Source organism: Mobula hypostoma, chromosome 4, assembly GCF_963921235.1.
Source record: "Mobula hypostoma chromosome 4, sMobHyp1.1, whole genome shotgun sequence".
Lineage (NCBI taxonomy): Eukaryota > Metazoa > Chordata > Chondrichthyes > Myliobatiformes > Myliobatidae > Mobula > Mobula hypostoma.
The window spans coordinates 198,494,868-198,522,559 of NC_086100.1; the positions used below are offsets into that span (position 1 = coordinate 198,494,868).

The 27,692-nt window shown below is 48.1% G+C and overlaps 1 protein-coding gene across 1 annotated transcript in view; it reads left to right on the forward strand.

Annotated features, from left to right (window-relative positions):
* The first annotated feature begins 9,634 nt into the window (after nucleotides 1-9,634).
* LOC134345867 (V-type proton ATPase subunit B-like) overlaps nucleotides 9,635-27,692 on the forward strand; it is a 62,056-nt gene continuing 43,998 nt past the window's right edge. The window contains exon 1 of the mRNA XM_063047181.1: nucleotides 9,635-9,940. Within this exon, the coding sequence (XP_062903251.1) occupies nucleotides 9,844-9,940 (97 nt within the window). The 5' untranslated portion in view covers nucleotides 9,635-9,843. The remainder of the gene's footprint in view (nucleotides 9,941-27,692) is intronic.

The following is a 27,692-nucleotide window of genomic DNA, read 5'->3' on the forward strand; positions in this document are numbered from 1 at the left end:
TCCAACTCTTTGCCTCCTGCCAATCAGCCACTGCTTTATCCATGCTAGAATCTTTCCTGTAATACCATGGGCTCGTAGCTTGTTAAGCAGGCTCATGTGTGTCACCTTGTCAAAAACTTTCTGAAAATCCAAGTACACAACATCAACCGATTCTCCTTTGTCTATCCTGCTTCTTCAAAGAATTCCAACAGATTTTTCAGGCAAGATTTTCCCTTGAGGAAACCATGCTGACTATGGCCTATTTTATCATGGGCATCCAAGTACCCTGAGACCTCATCCTTAATAATCAATTCCAACATCTTCCCAACCACTGAGATCAGACTAGCTGACCTATAGATTCTTCTGCCTTTCTCCCTTCTTGAAGAGTGGAGTGATATTTACAATTTTCCAGTCTTCTAGAACCATTCCAGAATCTAGTGGTTCTTGAAACTCCATTACTAATGCCTCCATGATCTCTTCAGCCAGTTCTTTCAGAACCCTGGGGTGAGAAGTGGCAGATGGAGTTCAACCCGGAGAAGTGTGAGGTGGTACACTTTGGAAGGACAAACTCCAAGGCAGAGTGCAAAGTAAATGGCAGGATACTTGGTAGTGTGGAGGAGCAGAGGGATCTCGGGGTACATGTCCACAGATCCCTGAAAGTTGCCTCACAGGTGGATAGGGTAGTTAAGAAAGCTTATGGGGTGTTAGCTTTCATAAGTCGAGGGATAGAGTTTAAGAGTCGCGATGTAATGATGCAGCTGTATAAAACTCTGGTTAGGCCACACTTGGAGTATTGTGTCCAGTTCTGGTCACCTCACTATAGGAAGGACATGGAAGCATTGGAAAGGGTACAGAGGAGATTTACCAGGATGCTGCCTGGTTTAGAAAGTATGCATTATGATCAGAGATTAAGGGAGCTAGGGCTTTACTCTTTGGAGAGGAGGAGGATGAGAGGAGACATGATAGAGGTGTACAAGATAATAAGAGGAATAGATAGAGTGGATAGCCAACGCCTCTTCCCCAGGGCACCACTGCTCAATAGAAGAGGACATGGCTTTAAGGTAAGGGGTGGGAAGTTCAAGGGGGATATTAGAGGAAGGTTTTTTACTCAGAGAGTGGTTGGTGCGTGGAATGCACTGCCCGAGTCAGTGGTGGAGGCAGATACACTAGTGAAATTTACGGGACTACTAGACAGGTATATGGAGGAATCTAAGGTGGGGGCTTATATGGGAGGCAGGGTTTGAGGGTCGGCACAACATTGTGGGCCGAAGGGCCTGTACTGTCTGTACTATTCTATGTTCTATGTTCTAGACAATCTAGTCCAGGTGAGTTACCTACCTTAAGACCTTTCAGTTTCCAAAGAGCCTTCTCTCTAGTAATGGTAACTTCACACACTTCATGATCCCTGACACCTGGAACTTGCACCATACTGCTAGTGTCTTTCACAGTAAAGACTGATGCAGAATACATATTCAGTTCATCCGCTATTTCATGGCCTCTCATTACCACCTCTCCAGTATCGTTTTCCAATGGTCCGATGTCCATTCTTGCTTCTCTTTTACACAATGTATCTGAAGAAACTTTTGGTATCCTCTTCAACTATTATCGGCTGGCTTATTTTGGTATTCCACGTTTACCTTCTTAGTGACTTTAAAAGTTTCCCAATCCTCTAACTTCCCATTAATTTTTGCTCTATTGTATGCCCTCTCTTTAGCTTTTATGTTGGCTTTGACTTCTCTTGTTAGGCATGGTTGTGTCATCTGTCCCTTAGAATACTTCTTCCTATTTGGGATGTATATGTCCTGTGCCTTCCGAATTGCTTCCAGAAATTCCAGCCATTGCTGCTCTACCATCATCCCTGCCAGTGTTTTTTTTCCAATCAATTCTGGCCAACTCCTCTTTCATGCCTCTGTAATTCTCTTTACTCCACAGTAATACTGATATATCTGACTTTAGCTGCTCCTTCTCAAATTTCTGGGTGAATTCAAACATAATACGGTCGCAAACATGAGAAAATCTGCAGATGCTGGAAATTCAAGCAACACACACAAAATGCTGGTGAACGCAGCAGGCCAGGCAGCATCTTTGGGAAGAGGTACAGTCGACGTTTCGGGCCGAGATCCTTCGTCAGGACTAACTGAAAGAAGAGATAGTAAGAGATTTGAAAGTGGGAGGGGGATGGGGAGATCCAAAATGATAGGAGAAGACAGGAGGGGGAGGGATGGAACTAAGAGCTGGAAAGTTGATTGGCAAAAGGGATACAAGGCTGGAGAAGGGTGAGTATCATAGGACAGAAGGCCTTGGAAGAAAGAAAGGGGGAGGGGAGTACCAGAGGAAGATGGAAAACAGGCAAGGAGTTATTGTGAGAGGGAAAGAGAGATAATAAATAAATAAATAATACATTAGGGATGGGGTAAGAAGGGGAGGAAGGGCATTAACAGAAGTTAAAGAAGTCAATGTTCATGCCATCAGGTTGGAGACTACCCAGATGGAATATAAGGTGTTGTTCCTCCAACCTGAGTGTGGCTTCATCTCAACGGTAGAGGAGGCCATGGATTGATATATCGGAATGGGAATGGGACGTGGAATTAAGATGTGTGGCCACTGGGATTATTTGCCCCTCAGGGTTCTTTTACCTTAAGGCCTCTAATCAGTTCTGGTTCATTGCACAACACCCAGACCAGAATAGCTGATCCTCCAGTGGGCCCCACCACGAGCTGCTCTAAAAAGCCATCTCGTAGGTACACTAGAAATTCCCCCTCCTGTAATCGAGCACCAACCTGATTTTCTAATCTACCTGCATATGCAAAGCTGGGCTGAGAAGTGGCAGATGGAGTTCAACCCAGATAAGCGTGAAGTGATTCATTTTGGTAGGTCAAATTTGAAGACAGTATATAATATTAATAGTAAGACTCTTGGCAGTGTGGAGGATCTGAGAGATCTTGGGGTCCATGTCCACAGGACACTCAAAGCTGCTGCACAGGTCGACAGCATTGTTATATAAGACTTAGTTAGACCGCACTTGGAGTGCTGTGTTCAGTTCTGGTCACCTCACTACAGGAAGAATGTGGATACTATAGAGAGAGTGCAGAGGAGATTTACAAGGATGTTGCCTGGATTGGGGAGCATGCCTTATGAGAATAGGCCTTTTCTCCTTGAAACGACAGAAGATGGGAGGTGACCTGATCGAGGTGTATAAGATTATGAGAGGCATTGATCATGTGGATAGCTAGAGTCCAGAGGCTAGAGGCCAGAAGCTTGTTCCCAGCGCTGAAATAGCTGACACAAAGGGGCATAGTTTTAAAGTGCGTGGAAGTAAGTATAATGAGATGTCAGAGGTAAGTTTTTCACACAGAGAGTGGTGGGTGCATTGAATGCACTTCCAGCAATGGTGGTAGAGGCGGATACAATAGGGTCTTTTAAGAGCCCCTTAGATAGGTACATGGAGCTTAGAAAAATAGAGGGCTATGCAGTTGGGAAATTCTAGGCAGCTTCTAGAGTAGGTTACATGGTCGGCACAGTTTGGGCTGAAGGGCCTGTGATGTGTTGTAGATTTCTATGTGCTATAGTGAAGTCCCCTATGACAATTGTAACATTGCCCTTTTGGCATGCATTTTCTACCTCCCATTGTAATTTGTCAGCCACATCCTTACTACTGTCTGGGGGTCTGTATACAACTCCCATCAAGGTCTTTTTAGCCTTGCAGTTCCTTAGCTCAGTGTTGGCGTGTGGCCAAGTGGTTAAGGCATCAGTCTAGTGATCTGAAGGTCGCTAGTTCGAGCCTCAGCTGAGGCAGCGTGTTATGTCCCTGAGCAGGGCACTTAACCACACATTGCTCTGCGATGACACTGGTGCCAAGCTGTGTTGGCCCTAGTGCCCTTCTCTTGAACAATATCGGTGGTGTGGAGAGGGGAGACCTGCAGCATGGGCAACTGCCGGTCTTCCATACAACCTTGCCCAGGCCTGCGCCCTGGAAACCTTCCAAGGCGCAAATCCATGGTCTCACGAGACTAATGGATGTCTATCAATCCTTAGCTTGATCCACAATGATTCAACACCTCCTGACCCTATGTCACCTCTTTCTAATGATTTGATTTCATTTTTTACCAACAAAGTAACACCACCCCTTCTGCCTTCCTGCCTGTCCTTTCAATACAATGTATATCCTTGGATATTAAGCTCCCAGCTATAATCTTTCAGCCATGGTTCAGTGATGCCTACAACATCATACCTGCCAATCTGAAACTGTGCTGCAAGTTCACCTACCTTATTCCGTATACTGCGTGCATTCAGATGCCCTCTAGTATTTATACCTTCTCACCTTAAACATATGCCCTCTAGTATTTGAGCAACGTGCACAAAATGCTGGAGGAACTCAACAGGTTAGGAAACATCTTTGCAGGGAATAGACGGTTGACGTTTCATGACCCATCGTCCTAACAGGAAAATAACTCTAACTTTTGACCCTGTTTACACCTCTAATAATTTTAATAACTTATATGGTAACTTATAAAGCAGGGTAATGTGTCAGCTCTATAAAACTCTTGGAGTATTCTGTTCAGTTGATAGAGGTGTACAAGATGTTAAGAGGCAAAGACTGAGTGGACAGCCATAGACTTTTTCCCAGGGCAGAAATGGCATTATGAGGGGGGAGTATTTTAAGGTGATTGGAGGAAAGTATAGGGGGATGTCAGGGATAGGTTTTCTACACAGTAGAGAGGAGGGTGCTGATAGAGGCGGATACATTAGAACAGGGACACGGATGACGGCAAAATCAAGAGTTATGTAGGAGGGAAAGGTTAGTTTGACTTTAGAGTAGATTAAAAGGTTGGCACAACATGGGGTGTTATAATGTTCTATGGTCTGTGTTCATGTGTCTTCTTTAAACCTGCCTCCTCTCACCTTAACCCTTTACCCTCTAGTTTTTGACATCTCCTTGCAGAAAAGTGACTCTATCTACGCCTCTCACAATATTATATATTATACAAACTTCTATCAGGTTTGCCTTCAGCCTCTGCTGCCCCAGAGAAGACAATCCTCATCTGTTCAAACTTCCCCTGGAACTCACACACTCCAGTCCAGGTGCAATCTCCAGCGGTGGATGAGCGAGTGCTGGGGTTGAAGTCCATTTCTCAGCCGGGTTACCCTGGGAGAGGTGCGTGCCTTCACGCCCAGTCTCATGCCTCAGTGACCCCCAGGAATTCTTCAGCCTGCTGGGATGTGCAGGCCGAGACTCCCACTGTGTTCCCAGTCCAAATCAGGTTTACGGCTACCAACCTATATGACATGAAACTTGATGCTTTGCGACGACAGTACACTGCAAAGATATAAATTTACTACAAAGTTCAAAGGAAATTCATTATCAAAGTACACATGTGTCACCACACACTAGCCCAATATTCATTTTCCTGCAGGCATTCACAGTAAGTACAAAGAAATACAATACAGTCAATGAAAGACCACACCAAACAGTATGGATAAACAACCAGTGTGCAAAAGACAACAAACTGTGTAAATAAATACAAAAAGAAACAGAAATGAAGAAAGAAATAATAATAATTAATAAATATTGAGACCACGAGTCCCTGAAAGGGCTGTAGGGCCTGTATTGTACTGTAGGTTTTCTGTGATTCTATGAAAGTGAGTCCATACGTTCTGGGAACATTGCCATGATGGGGTGGGTGCAGTTGAACAAATACATAGAACGTAGAATAGTACAGCACATTACAGGCCCTTTGGCCCACAATGTTGTGCCAACCCTCAAACCCTGCCTCCCATATAAGCCCCCACCTTAAATTCCTCCATATACCTGTCTAGTAGTCTCTTAAACTTCACTAGTGTATCTGCCTCCACCACTGACTCAGGCAGTGCATTCCACGCACCAACCACTCTCTGAGTAAAAAACCTTCCTCTAATATCCCCCTTGAACTTCCCACCCCTTACCTTAAAGCCATGTCCTCTTGTATTGAGCAGTGGTGCCCTGGGGAAGAGGCGCTGGCTATCCACTCTATCTATTCCTCTTATTATCTTGTATACCTCTATCATGTCTCCTCTCATCCTCCTTCTCTCCAAAGAGTAAAGCCCTAGCTCCCTTAATCTCTGATCATAATGCATACTTTCTAAACCAGGCAGCATCCTGGTAAATCTCCTCTGTACCCTTTCCAACGCTTCCACATCCTTCCTATAGTGAGGCGACCAGAACTGGACACAGCACTCCAAGTGTGGCCTAACCAGAGTTTTATAGAGCTGCATCATTACATCGCGACTCTTAAACTCTATCCCTCGACTTATGAAAGCTAACACCCCATAAGCTTTCTTAACTACCCTATCCACCTGTGAGGCGACTTTCAGGGATCTGTGGACATGTACCCCCAGATCCCTCTGCTCCTCCACACTACCAAGTATCCTGCCATTTACTTTGTACTCTGCCTTGGAGTTTGTCCTTCCAAAGTGTACCACCTCACACTTCTCCAGGTTGAACTCCATCTGCCACTTCTCGGCCCACTTCTGCATCCTATCAATGTCTCTCTGCAATCTTTTTGACAATCCTCTACATTATCTACAACACCACCAACCTTTGTGTTGTCTGCAAACTTGCCAACCCACCCTTCTACCCCCACATCCAGGTTGTTAATAAAAATCTCAAAAAGTAGAGGTCCCAGAACAGATCCTTGTGGGACACCACTAGTCACAATCCTCCAATGTGAATGTACTCCCTCCACCACGACCCTCTGCCTTCTGCAGGCAAGCCAATTCTGAATCCACCTGGCCAAACTTCCCTGGATCCCATGCCTTCTGTTAAGTTATCCCCTCTGGTTCAAGAGCCTGATGAATGAGGAGTAATAACTGTTCCTGAACCTGGTGGTGTGAGTCCTGAGGCTCCTGTACTTCCTTCCTGGTGACAGCAGTGAGAAGAGATCATGTCCTGGGTGGTGGGGGTCCCTGATGATGGATGCTGCTTTCCTGTGACAGCGTTTCATGCAGATGTGTTCAATGATGGGAGGGCTTTACCCGTGATGGATTGGGCCATATCCACTACAAAATAAACAGAGAGATGGTGTTTATGGGTTCATGGACCGTTCAGAAATATGATAGTGTAAGGGAAGAAACTGATCCTCCTGAACAATTGAGTGTGGGTCTTCAGGCTCCTGTATGGCAGTGAGGAGAAGAGGGTGTGTCCCAGATAGTAAAGCTCCTTAGTAATGGATGCTGAACTCTTGAAGTGCTGCCTTTTGGATGGTAGGGAGAGTTAAAGATGAGCTTCATTGTTAACATCGGAACATACAGAGAAGGGTGTTGTTTGCTTCAATGGCCAACACAGTCTGAGGATGTGCTGATGGCAGCCTGCGGGTGTTGCCACGTTTCTGGCTGCCACGTAACACGCTGACCACTCACTAACACTAACTCGTATGTGGCCGTGGTAGGGCTGGCTGAGTCTACAGTCGTCTGCAGCCTCGTGCGATCCTAAGCATTGGAGCCTCCACACCAGCCTGTGACGCCAGTCAGAATGCTCTCCTCTAGGTTGTCAATTATGGGTCCCCAGCCACTTCCCACAGGCGCTGACTCCCCTTCCTGAACCTCCCTCTCTGGACCCTCCCCAGAGTCAGTGAGGGGTGTAGGGAATTGGGGGGGGGTCACAGAGATGGGGGAGGGCAAACTGCTCGATAGAAGTGGGCTTCCTTCCCTGCTTTCACAGGATCAAGACCACCTCCAGGAGGGTCAACTTTCCCGGGATTAGGGTCCCAGCCGTCCTCCAGTGGCCGGAGAGATTTACAGAGGTGGCGTGGGAGCGTGTCACGGAGACAGGAAGGGGTGTAAGGTCCAGAGGGGATTATGGAGACAGGGAAGGGTGTAGGGGTCGGAGGGATTACAGGGACAGGGAGGGCTGTAGGTGCGGAGGGGATTACAGGGACACGGAGGGGTGTAGGGGCCAGAGGAGATTACAGGGACAGGGAGGAGTGTAGGTGCGGACGGGATTACCGAGACAGGGAGGGGTATAGGGGGTAGAGGGGATTATTGGGACAGCGAGAGGTTTAGGTGCGGAGGGGATTATGGATCCAGGAAGGGGCATAGGTGATTATAGAGAGGGAGGGTTGTAGGGACTAGGGGGATTATTGAGAGGGAGGGGTGTAGGGGCTGGAGGGGATTATGGAGACAAGGAGGGGTGTGGGGACTGGAGGGAACTTTCGAGAGGGAGGGGTGTAGGGGCTGGAGGGGATTAGAGAGGGAGGGGTGTAGCGCTGGAGGGGATTATGGAGACAAGGAGGGGTGTAGGAGTGGAGGGGATTACGGGGAGAAGGAAGGGTGTAGGAGTGGAGGGGATTATAGAGGGGGGTGTAGGGACTGGAGGGGATTATCGAGAGGGAAGGGTGTAGGGGCTGGAGGTGATTATGGAGACAAGGAGGGGTGTAGGAGTGGAGGGGATTACGGGGAAGGAAGGGTGTAGGAGTGGAGGGGATTATAGAGGGGGGTGTAGGGACTGGAGGGGATTATCGAGAGGGAAGGGTGTAGGGGCTGGAGGTGATTATGGAGACAAGGAGGGGTGTAGGAGTGGAGGGGATTATCGAGAGGGAGGGGTGTAGGGGCTGGAGGTGATTATGGAGACAAGGAGGGGTGTAGGAGTGGAGGGGAAACTTTGAGCCCTGCCCATCCCCTGCTCCATTGCCAATCCCAGAATCAGGTTTACCATCACTAACAACTGACCCTGTCTCTCATTTGGAGAGGGACACAGAGGTGAGGGGCTTGCAGTATTGTAAACCCAATGTGAGCCGGTAGGAGTCTGTGGTCAACATGAGCCAGCTGGGCTGAAGGGCTGCTGTCCACATGACTCCGTGATTCTCAGTTTTGGCTGGGCTGTCACACTCCCTCCAGCAGGTGGGGGGTCCGACAGAGGAACGGGCCGCAGGGCAGGGGTCTTCTAAATGTCTTTATACAGCTTTGGTCACTTGGAGTATTGTGAGCAGTTTTGGGCCTCTTATTTAAGAAAAGATGTGCTGGCACTGGAGAGGGTCTAGAAGAGGTTTACGGGAGTAATTCCAGGAATGAAAGGGTTAACATTTGAGGACCGTTTAATGGTTTTGGGCCTATCTATACTCACTGGAGTTTAGGAAAATGATGGGGGTGGGGGGGATCTCACTGAAACCTATCGAATACTGAAAGGCCTGGGTAGAGTCATGGAGAGGATGTTTCCTACAGTGGGGAGTCTAGGACCAGAGGGCACAGATAGAGTGAATGTGGAGAGGGTGTTTCCTATAGTGGGGGAGTCTAGGGCCAGAGGGCACAGATGGAGTGAATGTGGAGAGGGTGTTTCCTATGGTGGGGGAGTCTAGGGCCAGATGGCACAGCCTCAGACCCATTAGAACAGAGATGAGGATGAATTTTGTTAGCCAGAGGGTGGTGAATCCGTGGAATTCATTGCCACAGACGGCTGTAGAGGCCAAGTCATTGACTATATTTAAAGCGGAGGTCGATAGGTTCTTGATCAGTCAGGGGGTCAAAGGTGACGGAAGGAAAGCAGGAGAGTAGGTTTGACAGGGGTGATGAATCAGCCATAATTGATGGGCCGAACGGCCTAATCCTGCTCCTGTGTTCTATGTTCTCACGGTCTGTAACGGAGGACAGGGAGGGCCGGGGCCGGATTCAGACACCGCGGCTCGCTCCACCTTGCCTGACCTCCAGACTGGAGGAACGCGGTCCTCCCCGGCCAGATCACGGTTAAAGTTTATTGTCTCCGCTCGAGTGCTTACTGTAAACAGGCGAGTTCACCTGGGCGGTGGCAGGGGAAAGCGTGCGGAGAGCAGAGCGGCTGCGGGGAGAGGCGGTCACGCTGCACAGGACTCTCTCTCTCCCGGGGGAAGGGACAACATGTCCACCATGGTGGAGGTCAGGGCCAGCGAGTTGGCGGCACTCCGGGAGCACGTTTGCGCCGTCAGCCGGGACTACATCTGCCAGCCTCGCCTCAGTAAGTACCCGGGCAGCAGAGAGAGGTGGAGAGGGAGGGAGGGCGGGAGAGAGAGAGAGCGAGGGAAGAAAGCGATAGAGGGAAAGGAGATAGAGAGGGAGACAGAGGGAGAGGGTCCAACAACACCGGGTGTGGACAGGGGGCACAGTGAGAGAGGGAGGGGATTGGGTGGTCCAACTCAACACAGGGCATGGACGGGACACAGAGACAGGGAGTGGTGAGGGTGGGGACCAGCACTACAACATAGGCCCCAAGCACAGACAGGGCAGAGGGGGTGGGGGATCTAACACCAGGGAAAGTGCGTTATGGTGTCATGGGGAGAGGCAGAGGAGAGAGGGTGTAACAGGGCGACCCGGGAGAGGAGAGAGGGTGTGGCGGTGGAGTCGGGTTAAAGTGTTACAGGATGTTGGGCTGATGGAGAGCGGGGTATTCTGGGGAGAGAGTGTAAGTTGATAAATTGGTTTATTATTGTTCCATGCACTGAGATGCAGTGAAATTCGTATTTTTCAAACTGTTCAAACAGATCAGATCTTTACACAGTGCATTGAGGTAGAACAAGAATGCAGAATAAAGTGTAACAGTTACAGAGAACGTTCAGTGCAGGTAAACAATATGGTGCCAGGCCATAACAAAGTAGATTGTGAGGCCAAGAGTCTAGCTTATCATAATGGGGATCAGTCAATAGTCTTATAACAGCAGGGTAGGATCAGTCCTTGAGTCTGGTAGAAGTACTGGTCGGTGTTTGTACCTTCTGCCTGTTGGGAGGTGGGGGGAGCGAAAGAGAGAATATCGGGGTGAGTGGGTAAATTGGTAACACTAACTGCTTTACTGAGACAGTGAGAAGTGTAGACAGAGGAGAGCCTGGTTTCACCAGCAACTTTGATGTGTGGTGCTTGAATTTCCAGCATCTGTAGAATTCCTCGTGTTTAAGGATTTATCAACCTCTGCTTTAAATATACCCAATAACATGGTCTTCAGAAGCATCCATGGCAATGAATTCCACAGACTCACCACCTTCTGGTTAAAGAAATCCCTCCTTGTCTCTGTTCCTAATGGACAGCCCCTCAATCCTGAGGCTGTGACCTCTGGTCTTTGACTCACTCACCGTAGGAAACATCCTCTACACGTTCAGTCTGTCTAGGCCTTTCAATATTCAATGGGTTTCAATGAGGTTGCACCTCATTCTTCTGAACTCCAGCGAGTGCAAACTCAGAGTTATCAAACACACTTCATATGTTAACCCTTTCATTCCTGGCATCATTCTTGTGAGCCTCCTCTGGACCCTGCCCGTACGCACAAGTACATGTGTGTGCAAGTGCAATGAAAAACTTTCCTGTAGCACCACAGGCACGGAGGATCAGATAAGCAACATTCAACTTCTGTTTATTGTCATTCAACTGTACACACGAATACCGGCAAGTGAAACAACATTCCTCCGGATCAAGGTGCACAGCACAATACATATAACTCACACACAACACATAAAGTAATATCACCAGAAATAAATTAACAAATAATAAGGTGTATTTACGACACAAGTTTAAAAAGTAAACAGGACAACGTTACTAACACTTCAGACGTGATGAGACCTGGGTGGTGGCCTGAGGCTGTGACACTGCTGAACCTCTCATCACAGCGCTAAGCAGTATTGCATCTGTATTGTACTGTCTCAGTACTTTTATATTTGTGTGCTGTAGCACTTTTTTTATTCACAGTTATTTAGTAAATATCACTATTCTTTGCATTTCTGGTCTGATGCTAAATGCATTTCATTGGCTTTGTATCTGTACTCGACGCAGTGACAATAAAGTTGAATCTAATCTAATCTAAATCTAATCTGGGGGAGGAAGCTGTTTCCCATCCAAACAGTTCTTATCCTAATGCTTTGGTACCTCCAGCTAATAATAATAATAATATTAGTAATAATAATGATAATAATTATTATTAGCCTGATGGTTGGCGGTCAACGAGAGTGCTGGATGGATGGGAGGGGTTATCGACAATGCTAAGGGCCCTGCATCCACAGAGCTCCTGATAAATATCTCAGATGGTGGAAGAGAGACCCCGATGACCCTCTCAGCTGTCCTCACAATCCTTTGTAGGGACTTGGGGTCAGATGGCTTGCAATTCCCGTAGCAGCTGGTGATGCGGGTCACTCTCGATGGTGCTCCTGTAAAGAGGTTGTTAGAATGGGTGGGGTGAGGGTGTGTGGGGAGCCTTGTTCATCTCAAACGAAGACGCTGTTGTGGCTTCTTGTTGTTCAGTGACTAGCTGAGATCATCCATTAAGTGCACTCCCAAAAACTTGGTGCTCCTGACTCTCTCCACGGAGGAACTGCATGTGTTCAATGAGGAGTGGTCAGCCTGCACCTTCCTAAAGTCCACAATCATCTCCATGGTCTTGTTCACGTGGAGACCCAAGTTGCTGTGCTCGCACCGTTCTACCAGCTGCTCCACCTTCTGTCTGTACGCTGTCTTATCATGGTTGTTGATGTGGACAAGCGCTGTGTTGTGTCATCAGCGATCGGTTTGAACTGGATCGAGCAGCACAGACGTACATCAGCAGCGTGAGCAGCAGCGAGCTGAACGTGCAGCCAGCGCTCAGCCCGATGGAGCTGGAGATGTCGCTGCCAATGTGGACTTGCTGTGGCCTTTTCTGTTAGGTCGTCCAAGATGCGGTTACAGAGAGAGAGGTGCTGAGACACAATGGGGACATTTCACAAGAAAAACAGAAATTTAACCATTTTTACAAGAAAGATCACAATGATATACAGCACGACAATAGGCCCTCTGGTCCAATAACCTCGTGCTACCCAATTACACCCATGTGACTGATTAACTTGCTAACCCGTACGTCTTTGGAGTGTGGAGGGAAACCAGAGCACCTGGAGGAAAGTCACCGAGAGAACGTACACAGAACACCACAGCACAGAAACAGGCCCTTTGGCCCATCTAGTCCATGCCAAGTTGTTATTCTGTATTTATTTCACAGAGACCTGTTGGGTTCTGGCGTTTTCTAACCCTATAACTGTTTAGCTTTCCCCAATTTCCATTGCTCTATACTGGCTACCTACATTTTGGATTTTTGAACTCTTCCCCATAACCTCACTGCTAAATTGTTTCCCATGGCTTTGTGGATGCTTCTTATTAGTCAGGGTGTCAAAGGTTACGGGGAGAAGGCAGAAGAATGAAGCTGAGAGGGATAGTAAGTCAGCCATGAAGCAGGCTGAATAGCCTAATCCTGCTCCTATATCTCACAGTCTTATTTGCAGTTTTGCTTTTTGATTACCTTCCTAAAACAAACCGATCCCGAAAAAAGCTCTGCAAACTTGAGCAACTCCCTGAAAGTAACTGGCCTTCCGAAATAAAATGCTCATCATCGTAAAACAGCCCAAAGTAAACTGAACACAATAAACACCTCCCCCCCACCCCCAAATCAAAGAAACCAAAATAGATCAGCCCCAAAGAGGCCTGAGCCCCCAGATGATCAGAATTATCAGTGGTGAAGAAGGCGTTTGGTTCACTGGCCTTGGTCATGGGGTGACTGGAGTTCAGAGGCTGCTGTTTACTGACTACAGCTCAGCACTTAATACGATTATTCCTACAGTACTGATCGAACAACTACACCACCTGGGCCTCTGTACCTCCCTCTGCTACTGGATCCTTGACTTCCTCGCTGGAAGACCACAATCTGTGTGGATCGGATTGGAAATAGCACCCCGTAATTCAGTTTTTTCCATACTTATCATGTATTGCATTGTACTGCTGCTGCTAAGTTAACAGGTTTCACGACGCATGCCGGTGATAATAAACCTGATTCTGATTCTAACAACAATTAAAGAAATGATTAGCTTTATTTGTCGCGTGTACATTGAAATGTGGAAACGCACAGTGAAATGTGTGGTATTGCGTTAACGACCAACACAGTCCGAGGATGTGACAATTTAGTCTGAGAATTACTTCATGTTACAACACAGTTCGGTCCATTCTGGTTCTTTGCCGGCTCTTATCAGACCAGTCCCAGTTGAATGGTAGTGCCTTGGGAGTGTAACGGAACAGAGGGACTGAGGAATTAAGACCAAAGGAACAGAATTTGGCCCGTCAAGTCTGCTCTGCCATTTAATCATGACTGATCCTTTTTTTCCCCACCTCGGCCGCACTCCCCGGCACAGTTGATTGAAGGCCGTGTCACAGGTAGGCAGGGTGGAGAAAAGAGCGTTTGGTGTGCTGGCCTTCATCAGTCAGGGCATTGAGTAAAGGACTTGGTTCATTACGTTGCAATTGTACACGTAGTTGGTGAGGCTACACTTTGAGCACTGTGCACAGTTTTTGGTCACCCTGTTATGGTAGAGATGTGGTTGAACTGGAAAGAATGCAAAATGATTTGAGGGTGTTGCCAACACTAGAGGGTCTGGGTTATAGGGAGAGGTTGACCAGGCTAGGAACTTATTCCTTGGAATATAGGAGACTTATAAAAGTATTTAAAATTAGAATATGCATTGTTAAGATGGACTGTAATAGTCTTTTGCCCAAAACTGCAAGTATGAAATTAGAGTGAGAAGTGAAAGATTTAAAACAAATCAGAGGGGCAAATTTTCCTCTCAAAAACAGTGAGTTTATGGAACGAGCTGCCAGAGGAAGTGGTTGAGGCAAGTACGATAGTATCTTTTAAGCAACACTTGGACAGGTACGTGGAGGGGAGGCGGGGCAAATGTAGGACTCTGGGACTGGCTGATGGGCAGTATAGTCAGCAGGGACTAGATGGACTGAAGGGCCTGTATTTGTGATGTATTGCTCTATGACTTTATGACTCTGACCCCAAATGACACAAAAGAAACTGACAACCAAACTAAACAGAATCTCAGACTAATCTGGCTCCAAGATAAATTCACAGCAAAATTATCTAAACTCCAGAATAAAGCAATCCAAAATACTGACCATTAAAAATAAACTTTCCCCAAAATAACCAACCCCAGAATAAATTACTTTTAAAAAAGCCAGAATTTAAACTGCCATGCTAAAACTGCTCCAAATAAAACACAGGAAAAGTAGACTGAGGGCCTCTGTAAACTTAACCCGAGAAAGGACTAAATCTCACCATTGAAACAAAATAAAGATTTGTTATATTTGTCACATGTTCATGGAAATCTACAGTGAAATGTGTTATTTGTGAGGATTGTGCTGGGCAACCTGCAAGTGTTTTCTTATAAAAAATGTTTATTTACACCAAAATACACAAAATACAAACATCAAGTATTTACAAGACAGTGAATAAATTCAAATTAAAATAAGATTATTACTGTCTATAAAACAGTCGTTTCCCTTGGGGGCCCTCCGGTCCTGGAATTCTCCCACTGTACCATGGTGACTGCATGCTCCCTCTCCAAAGACACCCAGGCACAAAGAGATCCCCGGAAAAGGGGCGGGCAGTTGGTCCAGGCAGGGCCCTTGACTGCTCGACGCCTGCACCCATGAATGCCCATTTTGGCCGGGCAAGCTCACAAGTAATTCCCCCAAGTGACCCAGCCCTCCCCCTCACCCCGTACCGGGATACTGGGTGCCCCAGCCCTCTCCCCCACCCCATACTGGGGTACTGGGTGCCCTGTCCCTCCCTCCCACCCTGTACTGGGTGCCCCGGCCCTCCCCCCCACCCCATACTGAGGTACTGGGTGACCCGTCCCTCCCCTGCACCCCATACTGGGGTACTGGGTGCCCCGGCCCTCTCCCCCTCACCCCGTACCGGGATACTGGGTGCCCTGTCCCTCCCCCCCACCCCGTACCGGGGTACTGGGTGCCCCGGCCCTCTCCCCCACCCCATACTGGGGTACTGGGTGCCCTGTCCCTCCCCCCACCCCGTACTGGGTGCCCCAGCCCTCCCCCGTCACCCCATACTGAGGTACTGGGTGACCCGTCCCTCCCCCGCACCCCATACTGGGGTACTGGGTGCCCCAGCCCTCCCCCGCCACCCCATACTGAGGTACTGGGTGACCTGTCCCTCCCCTGCACCCCATACTGGGGTACTAGGTGCCCCGGCCCTCTCCCCCCACCCCATACTGGGTGCCCCAGCCCTCCCCCGCCACCCTATACTGAGGTACTGGGTGACCTGTCCCTCCCCTGCACCCCATACTGGGGTACTGGGTGCCCTGTCCCTCCCCCCCACCCCGTACTGGGTGCCCCAGCCCTCACCCTATACTGAGGTACTAGGTGCCCCGGCCCTCTCCCCCCACCCCATACTGGGGTACTGGGTGCCCCGGCCCTCTCCCCCCACCCCATACTGAGGTACTGGGTGCCCCGTCCCTCCCCCGCACCCCATACTGGGGTAATGGGTGCCCCAGCCCTCCCCCGCCACCCCGTACTGGGGTACTGGGTGCCCCAGCCCTCACCCTATACTGAGGTACTAGGTGCCCCGGCCTTATACTGAGGTACTAGGTGCCCCGGCCCTCTCCCCCCACCCCATACTGGGGTACTGGGTGCCCCGGCCCTCTCCCCCCACCCCATACTGAGGTACTGGGTGCCCCGTCCCTCCCCCGCACCCCATACTGGGGTAATGGGTGCCCCAGCCCTCCCCCGCCACCCCGTACTGGGGTACTGGGTGCCCCGGCCCTCTCCCCCCCCCACCCCGTACCGGGGTACTGGGTGCCCCGGCCCTCTCCCCCCACCCCGTACTGGGGTACTGGGTGCCCCGTCCCTCTCCCCCCCCCACCCCGTACCGGGGTACTGGGTGCCCCGGCCCTCTCCCCCCACCCCGTACCGGGGTACTGGGTGCCCCGGCCCTCTCCCCCCCCACCCCGTACCGGGGTACTGGATGCCCCGGCCCTCTCCCCCCACCCCATACCGGGGTACTGGGTGCCCCTATATCAGGAGGACAGGACTGAAGTGCAACCCTAACCTGTGGAGCAGCCCAGCCTAATGTTGCTACACTTCCATAAGGCTTGGGAGCAGAATTCGTAAATTCAGCCCTTTGGGTCTGCTCTGTCATTCCATCATGACTGGTTTATTATCCCTCTCAACTCCAACTTCCTGCCTTCTCCCTTAACCTTCGATGCCCTCGCTAATCACAAACCTATCGACCTCTGCATTAAGTAGACCCAAAGACTTAGTCTCCACAGCTGTCCATGGCAATAAATTCCACAGACCGACCACCTACTGGCTAAAGAAATTCCTCCTCATCTCTTCTAAAAGAATGTCTTTCTGTTCTGGCACCAACACAGCATTCCTCCAGCTTACTAACCCTGACCCGTACATCGTCAGAATGTGGGAGGAACCCAGAGTGCCTGGGGGAAACCCACACGGTCACGGGAAGAACATACAAACTCCTTACAGGCAGTGGTGGGAATTGAACCTGGGTCACTGGAGCTGTAACAGAGTTACGCTAATGACGACGCGACCATACTGCCCCAAGTAAAGCAAACATCCAGCTGAAAGAACGGTCCGAAAGAAAGAAAAGATCAAAATGAAGCTTCACCAATAAACAAAACCAGAATACCATGCTGATACTTCCAAAACACACTCATACGCTGCAAAACTCAATCCCCAGTGAAAGTTACACACATAGAGTTCAGCAGGGCAGGCGGCATCTATGGAGAGGGATAAACAAGTTTAATGAATTAAAGTTCAAGTTTAATTCTAGTTTAATTGTCACTCAACCACACACGTGAATACAGCCAAACTAAACAGCATTCCCCTGGGGTCAAGGTACAAAACACAGAACCAATCGTCACACACAGCGATATAATTATGACCGCAAAAAAACCCTAGTTACAAAGATAGTAATAAAAATAATAATATAGTGGAGATTTTGGACCAGACCCTTCATCGGGACGGAATAAGAAGGTGGGGGAGTTGGCAGGTGACAGGTGGAACCAGGTGAGGGGGGAAGGTGGGTGGGTGGGTGGGGGAGAGGGGTGAGGTGTGAAGCTGAAAGGTGATAGGTGGAAGAGGTAAAGGGCTGAGGAAGACAGGAGATAAGGGTGGACCATAAGAGTAAGGGAAGAAGGAGGAGCACCAGCGGGGAGGGAAGGAGAAGAGGAGGGTTGGAGGGTTGAGAGAGGAGCCAGAATGGGAATATTAAAAGTAGAGAAGGGGGAGAAGGATCAAGTCACTGGGTTGGAGAACTTGATGTCCATCCTAAATCAAAGTACATCCCCAGACAGCAGGGACCTCAGGCCAACCCAAGATAAACTAAACCACAAAATAACTCAAACATGGATAGGTCCCAAGTCCGGCTGTGACAGGAGCAGGGTTGGGCATGAGGCTAGCAACCCCATCCCATAAAAACCCAAAGCTGCAGAGGTGCCCTCAGAAGCTCGAACGACCTCGACCCTGAAGGATCCTCACCGAGAGGATGGGTGAAGTTGTGTGGTGAAAGCCACAAGTCCCTGGGAGCCACGGGGCCGAACATCCTCCTGTCATCCAGGTGAAAGTTTGGCCCGGGACGGAGGACTCTGGCAAGCTGCAGTCAGCGGACTATGCCCCATGCCCCAGTAGGGGTGATGGGGGTGATCAGGCTCAAGAAGAAGACAATATAAACCTCAAAGCAAATGACCCAAAATGTTGAATGGTTTGGACGGCTAAATCAGGGTTCCAGGGTGAACCAGGCAATAGGATGCAACCTTATGTACGTTGATAATGAATTTACTTTGAACTTTTGCTTAGTGGGCAGAGGTGGTGGTGGAGGATTGTTTTCTGTGATTGGAGGCTGTGACCAGTTGTGTGCCACAGGGCTCGGTGCTGGGCTGACTGTTGTTATCTGTGTCAGTGATTCAGATGATGTGCTTAATGAGGTTGTGATGACGCCAGCCTTGCTGGGGTGGCGGCGAGTGAGGAAGGTTATCGAAGGATCTCGGTCATCTCAGGAAGTGGGCCAAGGATTCTGGGCAGTGGGATCTTGAGGTCCACATCCGTAGATCCCACAAAGTTGCCGCGCAAGTTGATAGGGTGGTTAAGAAGGTGTTTCGCTGTGTTGGCCTTCATTAATCAGGGGATTGAGTTCAAGAGCCGTGAGGTGACATTCCAGTTCGATAAAACGTTGGTTAGACCACACTTGGTGTATTGTGTTCAGTTCTAGTCACCTCATTATAGGAAGGATGTGAAAACTTTAGAGAGGGTGCAGAGGAGATTTATCAAGATGCTGCCTGGATTAGAGAGCAGGTCTTATTAGGACAGGTTGAGTGAGCTAAGGCTTTTCTCTATGGAGTGAAGGAGGATAAGAGGTGACTTGATAGAGATGTACCAGATGATGAGGCATAGGTCGAATAGATAACCAGAGACGTTTTCCCAGGGCAGAAATGGCTAAAACGAGATGGCATAATTTTAAGGTGATTGGAGGAAAGGCGATTGGGGAGATGTCAGAGGCTAGCTTTTTTACGCAGAGAGTGGTGTGTGCATGGAATATGCTGCCGGGGTGGTGAAAGTGGCTCGCTTTGCTGTTGTTGTTGACTTGTTTTCTCGTTGTTCTGGTAAACACCGTGGACATGTTGTGTTGGTGCCAGAATGCGTGGCAACACTTGTGGGCTGCCCCCCGCCCCCCAGGACACCCGAAGGTTGACTTGGTTGTTAATGCAAACAATGCTCTTCACTGTAGGTATCCATATACGTGTGATAAATAAAACTGACTCTGGATCTGGAGTCTGGTATGTGACTGAACTGCTCCCGCACAGGCCTTGGCTACGTGTTGTCGGAGGTCAAAGTGCAAGGCTCAGACTTGTAGCTTTCTGTCCTGTTTAATCAGAACCAACAGGCCCTGCTCCCCTCCCCTTGCACCTCGCCACCCCCACCCCTCCTCGACAAGAAGCTGCGAGCATTGTCCGACGTGTCAGGGGCCCAGGTTCCGGATTGGAACTGACCGTTGACCCTGAAAGGCCCGGCAGGGGCTCTCGCTCAATGCTACTAATTAGAAGCTGTCCCAGAGGGAGCGGGCTAACACCTGCAATGGCACAGGACGGCCCGCTCGCTGGTCCGGCCACAGACCCCACGGGAAGCCCAGGGGGAGCGGGCATCATGAGACAGCCGATCGGCCCACCCAGCCTCTGCCAGCTCCGCCCGAGGCCAATCCTCATCTGTCTGTATCACCTTCTGTCCGTCTCCCCCTCCCCCCTGTATCACCAAGTAAATAATGAATAAATGCCCTCTCCTCATGGCTACCGTCAAGGGGGAGGTACACGAGCCTGAAGGCACACACTCAACGATTCGAGAACAGCTTCTTCCCCTCTGCCATCAGATTTCTGAATGGACAATGAACCCATGAACACTCCCTCACCAGAGCTGCAGAAACAACAAATTTCACCACAGCTATTAACCCTGATTCTGTTTCTGATTGTTGGAGTTGTTGGGTAGGATTTAAACTAAATTGTCAGGGGAGGTGGGAACTGGGGGGGGCGCGGGGCAGCTGTTATACAAGTCAATACAGTTTGCAGTGGGACTGTGAGGAAGGACGGGCAGATGACAGGGTGAAATTGCCGTCAGTGGGACGAGGTGAAGTGTAACATGGGCGGTGAAATCAAAACAAGTTATCAATACAGGACTGAAAGTGTTATGTTTGAATGCACACTGTGTACGGAATAATATATATCATCCTGTAGCGCAGTTAGAGATCGGCAGGGACAACGTTGTGGCAATCACTGAGATGTTGCTGGAAGAAGATCATAGTCAGGGTCCATCACTAGGCAGTGTTCCCTCTCCGTTGTAATGACCACTGTGCCCAAAAATCTTGCGCTGTGCCATTTTTTTGCCCAGTGACAATGTGTGCGCACCGAATAACTTCTTCAGTAAAAAACAGCATAATTAAGCCAGTTCTAAAACCTTCAGACAAATCATCACAAACGCCACGTTGTCAACACCGTCCGCATCAGAAACTGGAAAAGGAAATGTGATTGTGTTCGATAGTGAAATATACTTAAGCCGCGACGACGTAGAAGGTGACGACTTTTTCATGCACAGTTTTAATTCCTTTGTGTTCTAGTAGCCAAAGGTGTTTGCGCGCACACACACTCACGTTGGAGGGAACATTGTCATTAAGGACCCCCATCACCCAGGACATGCCCCCTCCTCATTACTACCATCAGGAAGGAGGTACCGGAGCCTGAAGACACACACTCAATGATTCAGGAACAGCTTCCTCCACCCCCCCCCCCACCCCATCAGATATCTGAACTGTCTTGAACCCATGAACACGACCTCACTATTTTGGTCCCTTTTGCATTATTTTATATATTTATATATTGTGTGTATATTCTCATCGTAACTTATAGTAATTATTGTGTGTTGCTGCCTTTAAGCAATAAACTTCATGACCCAGGGCAGAGACTGGATGCCAGGGGTGTTTCCAATGGCAGGAGTTCAGGGCCAGGAGACAAAGTCAAAATTGAATCCGGGTTTATTGTCGTCTGCACAGGCATGAGGATAAACTTACCTGCAGCAGCATCACAGGCACCGAGCGTCAGATAAACAGCACTTGCAAGGAAAACATAAATGAAACATAATATTTACAAAGCAAAAAATAACGAAGTCTACTTCAGTGCAAAGTGATCAAACAGTTAGGTTTTATTTGGGCACCGAATGGTTGAAGGGGGTGGTACGGTGCAAAGTTACAAAATTACTATCAATTGCTAAATAAATACATTGTGCTCATGGATTCATGGACCATTCAGAAGTCTGATGGTTGGGGGGGGGTGGGGAAGAATCATTCCTGACCCTGTACCTCCCCCGCTGCCCCAATAGGGCATGTTCCAGACGGTAAGGGTCCCTAGTGATAGATCCTTTTAAACATTGGTGTAGAACTTGCCCCTATCACCTCCTCCAGTAGTGTGAGGGAAACCTTCAGAAAGTGGTGACCCTCGGAAACTCACTGCCTGCAAGAGAGTCAGGAGCTGCCTGGATTTTCCAGAGAAGACTGGGGAGGCTGAGAGACCATGGTTCAGGACTGATAGGATCTTGTGAAGGGCTGAACGCGGCGTAACTCGGCTGTGCTCTCAAGTGTGTCCCTGAAAGTTGCCATCAAGTTGATAGGGTGATTAAGAAGGCGTATGGTGCGTTGGCCTTCACTAGTCGGGGGATGGAGTTCAAAGATTGCAAAGTAATGTTGTAGCTCTATAAAGCCCTGGTTAGACCACACTTGGAATATTGTCCGCCAGAACAAGTGGGATCTCCCACTGGCCACCTATTTTAATTCCACTTCCCATTCCCATTCCAATATGCCCATCCAGGGCCTCCTCCACTGTCAGGATAAGGCCACACTTAGGTTGGAGGAACAACACCTTATATTCCATTTGGGTAGCCTCCAACCTGATGGCATGAACATCGATTTCTCAAACTTCCAGTAATGACTCCACCCCCCCCCCACCATTTCCCATCCCCTTGTCCCTCTCTCATGCTCTCATGTTATCTTCTTGCCCACCTATCACCTCCCTTTGGTGCTCCCCCACTTTCTTCTTTCTTCCATTGCCCTCTGTTTTTTCACCAATCAACTTCCTAGCTCTTTGCTTCATCCCTCCCCCTCCCAAGTTTCACCTATCACCTGGTGTTTCTCTCTCCCCTCCCCTCACCTTTCAAATCTACTCCTCAGCATTTTTTCTCCGGTCCTACTGAAGGGTTTCGTCCCGAAACGTGGACTGTACTTTTTTTCCATAGATGCTGCCCGGCCTGCTGAGTTCCTCCAGCACTTTGTGTGTGTTGCTCAGATTTCCAGCATCTGCAGATTTTCTCTTGTTTGTGACTTGAAATATTGTGTCCAGTCTGGTCGCCTCATTATAGGAAAGAATTCCTGGAACCCTGGCAGAGATATTTAAAACATCCTTACCAATAGGAGAGGTACCAGAGAATTGGAGGATAGCCAATGTTGTTCCTCTGTTTAAAAAAGGCTCTAAGCATAGACCAGGGAATTATAGGCTGGCAAGCCTGACATCAGTTGTGGGAAGTTATTGTAAGGGACCAGATATATACCTAGGTATTTGGATAGACATGGACTGATTAAGGATGGTCAGCATGGCTTTTTGCGTAGTAGGTCACATCTAACCAACTTTATAGAGTTTTTCAAGGAAGTTACCAGGAAAGTGGATAAAAGCAAGGCAGTGGATATTGTCTACATGGACCTTAGCAAGACATTTGACAAGGTCCTGCTTGGGAGGCTGGTCAAGAAGGTTCAGTCACTCAGCATTCATGATGTGGTAGTAAGTTGGATTAGACATTGGCTTTGTGGGAGAAGCCAGACAGTGGTAGTAGATGGTTGCCTCTCTGACTGGAGGCCTGTGACTGGTGGTCTGCTGCAGGGATCGGTGCTGGGTCCTTTGTTGTTTGACATCTATATCAGCGATCTGGATGATATGAGTTTAACTGGATCAGCAAATTTGCAGATGACACCAAGATTGGGGGTGTAGTGGACAGTGAGGAAGGATATCATGGCTTGCAGAGGGATCTGGACCAGCTGGAAAAATGGGCTGAAAAATGGCAGATGGAATTTAATGCAGACAAGTGCAAAGTGTTACATTTCAGTAGGACCATCCAGGGTAGGTCTTACACAGTGAACAACAGGGCACTGAGCAGAGTGGTAGAACAAAGGGATTTGGGAATATAGGTACATAATTTGTTGAAAGTGGCTTCACATGTAGATTCAAAATATTTGGAATAAAGTGGATGAACTCCTGGTGCAATTAGAGTACAACATTGGGGGCATCACTGAATCAGGGCTGAAAAGTCATAGTTGGGAGCTTAATATCAAAGGATATACTTTGTATTGAAAGGACAGGCAGGAAGGCCAAGGCACTCATGGGGCTCTGTTGGTAAGAGATGGAATTACATCTTTAGAAAGAGGTGTCAGAGAATGTCAAATCTTTGTGGGTGGAGTTAAGAAACTGCAAGGGTAAAAAACCACATGGGAATCATATATTGGCCTCCTAACAGTAACAAAGATGTGGAGTTGAGATTGCAAAGGGAGCTGGAAAAGGTATGTAATAAGGGTAATGACACAATTGTAATGAAGGACTTCAATAGGCAAGGGAATTGGGAAAGTCAGGTTGGTGTCAGATCACAAGGGAGGGAATTTGTTGAATGCCTATGAGGTGACTTTTTAGAGCAGCTACTGCTTGACCTCCTCAGGGAAAGGCGATCTGAGATTGGGTGTTGTGCAATAATCAAGATTTTATTAGGGAGCTTAATGTAAAGGAGGCAGTGATCATAATATGATTGAATTCATAGTGCAATTTGAGAGGGAGAAGCACAAGTCACATGTATCAGTATCACAATGGAATAAAGGGAACTATAGAGGCATGAGAGAGGAGCTTGCTCAGGGGGATTGGAGTAGAATATTGCGGGGATGACAGCAGAGCAGAAATGGCTGAAATTTCTGGGAATATTTCACAAGGCGCAGGATAGATATGTCCCACAGAGGAAGAAGTTCTCAAATGGCAGGGGTAGGCAACCATGGCTGACAAAGGAAGTTAAGGACTGCATAAAAGCCAAGGAACGTGCATATGAGGTAGCAAAAGTGAGTAGGAAGTTGGATGATTGGGAAGCTTTTAAAATCCAATGGAACGCAACTGAAAAGCCATGAAATATGAGGGCAAACTAGCCAGTAATATAAAGCAGGATACCTAAAGTTGTTTTTCCGTTATATAAAGAGTAAAAGAGAGGTGAGAGTTGATATCGGACTACTGGAAAATGATGCTGGTGAGGTAGTAATGGGGGACAATGAAATAGCAGATGAGCTTAATGGGTACTTTGCATCTGTGTTCACTGTGGAAGACACTACCAGTGTGCCAGAGATCTGTGAGTGTCAGGGAGCAGGAGTGAGTGCCATTGCTATTACAAAGGAAAAAGTGCCAGGCAAACTCAAAGGTCTTAAGGTGGATAAGTCACCTGGACCAGATGGACTACATCCCAGAGTCCTGAGAGAGGTTGCTGAAGAGATAACAGATGTTGGTCATGATCTTTCAAGAATTCTGGCATGGTGCCGGAGGACTGGAAGATTGCAAATGTCACTCCGCTCTTTAAGAAGGGAGGAAGGCAAAAGAAAGGACATTATAGACCAGTTAGCCTGACCTCAGTGGTTGGGAAAGTGTTGGAGTCCATTATTAAGGATGAGGTTTTGGGGTACTTGAAGACTAATGATAAAATAAGTCAAAGTCAGCATGGTTTCTTGCCTGACAAATCTGTTAGAGTTCTTCAAGTAAGTAACAAGCAGGGTGGACAAAGGAGAGGCAGTGGATGTCATTGACTTGGATTTTCAGAAGGCATTTGATAAGATGCCACACATGAGGCTGCTTAACAAGATAAAATCCTATGGCGTTACAGGTAAGATAACTGGCATGGATAGCGAATGGCTGACAGACAGGAGGCAGTGAGTGGGAATAAAGGGGGCCTTTTCTGGTTGTCTGCCAGTGACTAGTGGTGTTCCTCAGGGGTCAGTATTGGACCTCTACTTTTCACATTGTTTGTCAATGATTTAGATAGTGGAATTGATGGCTTTGTTACAAAGTGCAAATGATACGAAGATAGGTGGAGGGGTAGGTAGTGCTGAGGAAACAATGTGATTGCAGCAGGACTTAGACAAATTGGAAGAAAGGGCAAAAAGTGTCAGAATACAGTGTTGGGAAATGTATGATAACGAATTTTGGTAAAAGGAATAATGGTGTGGAGTATTATCTAAATGGGAGGAAGGTTAAAACATCAGAGGTGCAGAGGGATTTAGGAGTCATCATGCAAGACTCTTAGAAGGTGATTTACAGGTTGAGTCTGTGGTAGTGAAGGCAAATGTAATGTTGGCATTTATTTCAAAGGGAATAGAATATAAAAACAAGGAGATAATGCTAAGGCTTTATAAGACACTAGTCAGGCTGTACTTAGAGTATTGTCAACAGTTTTGGGACCCATATGTTGTCATTGGAAAGAGTCCAGAGGAGATTCATGAGGACGATTCCAGGAATGAATGAGTTAACATATGAGGAATGTTTGACAGCTTTGGGCCTGTACTCACTGGAATTTAGAATGCGGGGGAATCGCATTGAAACCCACCCAATGTTGAAAGGACTAGATATGGACATGGAAAGGGCACAACCTCAAAATTGAGGGGTGACCCTTTAGAACAGAGGTAAGGAAGAATATCTTTGGCCAGAGAGTAGTGAATCTGTGGAATGCTCTGCCACAGACTGCGGTGGAGGCCAAGTCTGTGGGTATATTTAAAGCAAAAATTGATAGTTTCCTGATCAGTCAGGGCATCAAAGGTTTTGGTGAGAAGGCAGATGTATGGGGTTGAGTGGGATCTGGGATCAGCCATGATGGAATGGCAGAGCAGACTGGAGGGGCTGAATGGCCTAATTCTGTTCCTATGTCTTATGGTCTTTTAGGATTAGTTTATGAAGACACGTAGTCCCCTTTTTATTGTCATTTAGTAATGCATGCATTAAGAAATGATACATTATTTCCTCCAGTGTGATATCACAAAACACAGAATTATAAAGAAAGCTTTTGACGCATTGGCCTCCATCATTCAATGTATTGAGAACGGGAGATGGGGTGTTATGTTGAAGCTGTATAAAACGTTGGTGAGGGCTGATTTGGAGTACTGTGTGCAGTTTTGATCACCTACCTACAGGAAAGATGTACACAAGTTTGAAGGAGTTCAGATAAAATATTCAAGGATATTCCCTGGTGGAGGACTTGAGTTATAAAGAAAGATTGAATAGGTTAGGACTATATTCTTTCAAACATAGATGATTGAGAGGAGATTTGATAGAGGTATACAAAATTATGAGGGGTATATATAAAGTAAATGCTTTTTCCTCTGAGGTTGGGTACAACTACAAGCAGAGGTCATGGGTTAAGGGTGAAAGGTGAAATGTTTAAGGGGAACATGAGGGGTAACGTCTTCACTCAGAGGGTGGTGAGAGTGTGGAACGAGCTGCCAGTGCAAGTGGTGCATGCAAACTCGATTTCAACGTTTAACCGAAGTTTGGACAGGTACATGCATGGTAGGGGTATGGCCCTGGTGCAGGTCGATGGGAGCAGGCAGTTTAAATGGCCTCAGCATGGACTAGATGGGCCTGTTTCTGTGCTGTACTTCTCTGTGACTCTATGAATCTAAGGATGTAGAAGCCTTAGGGAGGATGCAGGGGTGATTAGGTGGAGTGAGCTAGGGCTTTTCCATTTGGAGTGAAGGAGGATGAGAGGTGACTGGATAGAGTTGTACAAGATGAAAAGAAGCACAGATCCAGTGGACAGCCAGAGACTTTTTCCCAGTGTGGCATAATTTTAAGGCGATTGAAGGAAAGTATGGGGGGGAGGGATGTCAGAGGTAGTTTTTTTTTACACAGAGAGTGGTGGGTGTGTGAAACGCCTTGCCAGGGGTGGTGGTGGAGGCAGATACGTTAAGGACATTTAACAGACACTTAGATGGATACATGGATGGTAGAAAAATAGGGGACTATGTGGGAGGGATGGGTTAGCTTGATCGTGGAGAAGGTTTATCCAGGTGGCACCGAAGACCCTGTATTGTGCTGTGGTTTTCCGTGTTCTGTATGCGTCCGCTGATTTACAGGAGACAGCCGCATGTTTTTGGTTACGGTGTTGCCGGTCCTAGCCTGGTGTTCCCTGCTTGCAGTAACACAACTCAGAGTGTTTAAAGTGTTAATGAGACCCGGGTGTGCGCAGGGCAGCCCCGGCTCTCAGCAGAGCTTTGAGATCGTTAGAGAGGCTGGCCTCCCGCCGGGAAGCCGCACAGATGTGCGCACTCAAAGGGGCCCAGGCTGAGACGGGCTGCTGGG